Source organism: Temnothorax curvispinosus, unplaced genomic scaffold (assembly GCF_003070985.1).
Source record: "Temnothorax curvispinosus isolate PA1 unplaced genomic scaffold, ASM307098v1 QBEX01015356.1, whole genome shotgun sequence".
Classification (NCBI taxonomy): Eukaryota; Metazoa; Arthropoda; class Insecta; order Hymenoptera; family Formicidae; genus Temnothorax; species Temnothorax curvispinosus.
Genome location: NW_020225136.1, coordinates 1 through 4,234, shown reverse-complemented (window position 1 = coordinate 4,234; position 4,234 = coordinate 1). Strand labels below are relative to the sequence as shown.

Below are 4,234 nucleotides of genomic sequence, written 5' to 3'. Positions count from 1 at the left end.
CGGTGGCGCTCTTCACCGATTCGTTTTGACGGGAACAATCGATCACCGCGAGCGGAGCTACTCGCGCGAATTCGCGCGGGGAAAAGAGCGCGTCGTCGCGACCGTTCCCGTAGTACGCTCCTCGAAATTTCGTGTATATCTCGTACAGCACGGCGAACTTGTCGCTCTCGAAATCCACGTTCACGTCGTCGTAGGGATAGAATTCCGAGTTGAAATACAATTTCACGTTGGCGAGCGCGCAATGATCGAACCTCGAGGCGTCGCCCGCGAATTCGATTCGCCGTCCGGTCTGCAGCGCGAATATGACGTATCGCGGCTTCTCCAATTGCGGCGCGGCTTTCACGGCCCACGAATGCTTGGTCGTGCTCTGCAACAGGGGAAATTCGTACAGATCTCACGAGCGAAAGCCCGCGCTCAGAAATCGTCCGCTCTCCAACGTTCGCAACAGCGATAATTTGGTCACGTCGTTCAGCGCCACGTGAGGCATACGCCATTGCACTTTCAACAACGTAATTTTAGGATCCTTGGCCGGATCTCTCGGCACGGTCTTCTTCGGATCTGCGACGCAGTTGTGGTCGCTACGAGAGCGTATCAGGATAAGCTCGTGTCGCGCGTTTATCACCACGCGTCTGTAGTCCTCGCAGAAACCCAAAAGAATATTCAAAGCTACGCAAAAGTTGAATTGATGGGACGCGTTGTTCAGATTCGATTCGCTCGTCGGATAACTCCATCCAGCGTTCTGCAGTTTTCTGGCTCGTTTGACGGTCAGCGACACGTAGTTCTTTATCGTGCTGGTTATGCCGACGTTTCTACACCAGTCGATCTCCACGCCGTCGAGCTCGTATCGAATTTCGTCGAACATAAACGCGACGCAGTTGTTGACTAATTTCGCGTATTGTTCCTCATTCGTCGCGCCGTCGTCGTTGAGTCGTCCCTCGACGTACAGGAAACTGTCGCACGGCAGCGTATACAGATCCTGCTGCTGTATGGGTATTCGTATCTCGTCGTTGTGTCCGAACGTCGTGTTGACGTACGGGTTATACGTGTGAGTCTTGATTCCGACGATGCGCTCGTCGAAGATCGGCTCACCGCCGATACTCAGGATGTCGGCCATGATTTTTCTTCTCGAGGTAGAAACGGCTCGACGGTGACGCGCTTCTTACGGCGAGACCCAGCGATCGTAGGAATCTGACGTTGGCGTTGCTGAAAACGGGTCCCCCTCCTCCGCCTTTTCTCTTTCCTACGTTCCCGATCTCGTCGTAGAACGGGCTAGCTCGCTCGTTCGTACAATTCGCGCTAGATCCGTTCAGAACAAGCATCCCTCCACTCGCTCTCTCTTTCTTCAGGGATACGTGCACACACACACTAACCGTGACGACGACGTACGTGCAATCTGATCGTTATCTCCTCGCCACGAAAGTCGATCAGCCGATCTTTCTGATCCACGATTCGCACCGTGATATCGGTGACGTTTCGCGCAACGATCGGGAGGTAAATGATCGGCGTCGGAGTCTCCGACAGTTTATATCCTGGTGGAACTTTCGGCGCGAATTCGTGTATCGCGTGCACCGAGCGTCCGTTGCTGTACGCTCCCGCGGTGATACTGCACTCGATGCGAATTATGTTCACGCTCATGACGTCAACGGGTCCGTCGGAAACGTACCATTTGTTCGGTTTTAGGATTCGATCACTCGAGAAACCCAAAAGAGAACCGATGTTGTTCGGTTTTGTAAAATTCACTCGATAGGCGCACTTTATCTCGCTTCTCATGGTTCTCGTTGGCGCGAATATCGAGCACTCTGTCACCACCGTCGTCGTCCCCATATATGTCATAACCGTCGCCATCGTTGTCATCGTCGTCGTCGTCGTCTTCGTCCACGTATGCGCGATAAATCTCGTTGTCGGTTTCGTTCTTCTCCGTTCGGTTTCTTCTTTTACCCGTCCAGCGTCGTCGGTCCGCGGTTTTCCTCTTTTCTCCTTAATTTTGTCTCTCTCGCGGGCGCGACGTTCGCGATGGAGAATAGCGGCGCGCAAATATCTGCTCACGGCTCGCAGCTCGTACGAACCTTCCGGAACGACGATTCTCCGTTCGTCCTCGCCGTAGTAGAAGCGATTGTTCGCGGACGTAACGTTCGGTATCGAATTGTACGTTTCAAAAGTCGCCAAACCCAGCTCGTATTCGCCGTCGCTCAGATCCAAAGCGGGAAAGTGACTCGCCGTGAGAACGCTGTCGGTCCCGGTCAACGTGAGCGTCAGCGACATCGCGGGAGAACGTCGATCGTCTGTCCGCTCCCCCCCAATCGATCTCGCGAAGAAATCGTAGCACAGCTGTCCGCAGATTCTCTGATCGAATGTCTGGAACGCGCGACGATTGTACGTCACGATCGCGCTCTCGCCGCCACCGTTGCCGAGATACTAGTCGGGGAACTGAGGGACCAAAACTGCAACAGTTTTAGAAAGGCTGTAATTTTAACATTAGGTCATGTAACGGTTGTATATCAATAGCCTACCGTCAGTTAGCCAGTTTCGCTAACAGCTGGCGCGGGGGCGGCTCCAAACTTGTAAAAAAAACATGTATGTCGCAACTGTTTTATAAAATTTGAAAATTAGTTTGTAGATAGTAAGTTAACTAACAAACTGTGTAGGTATGGTCAGTCAGCAAAATATTGCAACGGTACGCGTCAGCAGCGCGCTAAAATCATCAAAAAATTGTAGTTGGTGAAAGTGTTGTATAAAATCTAAAATTTTGCATACAATTAGTTAATATTATTTAAAACAAGAAAAACATAGTCAGTCAGAATTTTTATGTAACAAACACCGTCAGCAGCTAATAGAAAGGCGCGCCGCGCGCTTGATTTATATAGCGCGCTCGATGGCGCGGGCTGATTATATTTAATAATAAAATAAATGGTTTTAATACAAAATATTATCTATAATTTCTTTAACATTAAAAATATTGAAATAAGTCAACGGGACGAAACGGGACGCGTCAGAAACACGCTTAAGTCATAAAAAGTATGGTTTGTAAAAATGAAAATATAATAAAGCAAGTAGTTTATGGGATTGAAAATAAGAAAAAAACAATCGTCAATTTTTATTTAAGAAAAGCCGTAACCTTTTTAAAAATATATTTTATCAAGAGACACGGTAGTGTCTCGCGTCAAGATACGCGTCAATCAGCAAATATATTTCAATATCGTACTTAAATTAATATTACAAAAATTAAAATAATTTTTCTAATCAGAATCAATGTTACAATCATATGCTTTATCAGACTCATCGTAATTTTCTTCGATATCAGTTACCTCAAACTCAGCATCTGCAAATTAGTAAACATATAATACATTTGATTAGTTTATTAATGATGAAAAGGCTGACAAATTTGCTTGCAATTATTTATTACCTGATTCATCATTTGGTTGAATTACGACGTCTTTAACAAATGTAGGAATTTGGTGCCCTTCAAACCAGTCCAATTCGTATTGTCCTTCTGATTCCTGCCAACCATTTTCGACTGCTAACTTTGTGGTTGGTATTTTTGGTGTGCGTGGGTCCAAATATCAGACAGTAGATTCTTCTTTTTTCCTCTCCGTGCGGTCCCTCTCCACGCTCTTGCACGTATATTGTCACTCAAATAAAACAATTTCATCTTACCTTGATATTAAAGATTGTTGCTTCTTGAGTTCCTCCCTATATTTTTTGCTCAAGGCCGTTGCACGGGGGGGTATGAGGCGCTCCCCGGATTTGCGATTAGTCAACAAAATTTCTCGAAGGACCAGAGGGCCCGTGCCCTCGCAAAAGCGAATAAAGCAAAGCTAGCAAGCGAATATCAAAAAAGATGCGTGGCGACTCACCGTGTCGTTGCCCGGCGCCTCCTGGGTGTCGACGTCGTCCTCCCGTTGGCGAGATCTCTGGCGTGCAAGGCGAAAGCATGCAACAGTCCGGCATAGCAAGCGGGCACGGACAGGCAGGTATAGCAAGCAGGCAGAGATAGGCAGGATAGCAAGCGATTAGGCCTTCGTGGTCTGCGATGGGCGACCGAGTACTCCGAGTTTGCACGTGCGAAAAAACGGTAACGTGTGAGCTTCACGACGTTCGACTGATGAGTCCCTTTCTTCCGTTCTCCGGCTCGCGCACCTGCGAAGTACGGCGCGAGCAAGTGCCGAATTCCTCTCATAATGGGGGATGCCACCCGCGGGCGGGCAGCACGAGTCGGGTGAGTCGCGCGAATATC

General features: G+C 48.5%; 1 protein-coding gene across 1 annotated transcript; it reads right to left on the bottom strand.

Moving 5' to 3' along the window:
• Window positions 1-146: 146 nt before the first annotated feature.
• LOC112465588 lies at window positions 147-1,114 on the bottom strand (the record flags this gene model as incomplete). Its single annotated transcript, XM_025033192.1, has 2 exons — window positions 464-1,114; window positions 147-367 (listed from the first exon to the last, which is right to left on the bottom strand). Coding segments are annotated over exons 1-2 (872 nt in total), but the record flags the coding sequence as incomplete, so codon positions are not given.
• Window positions 1,115-4,234: the final 3,120 nt, after the last annotated feature.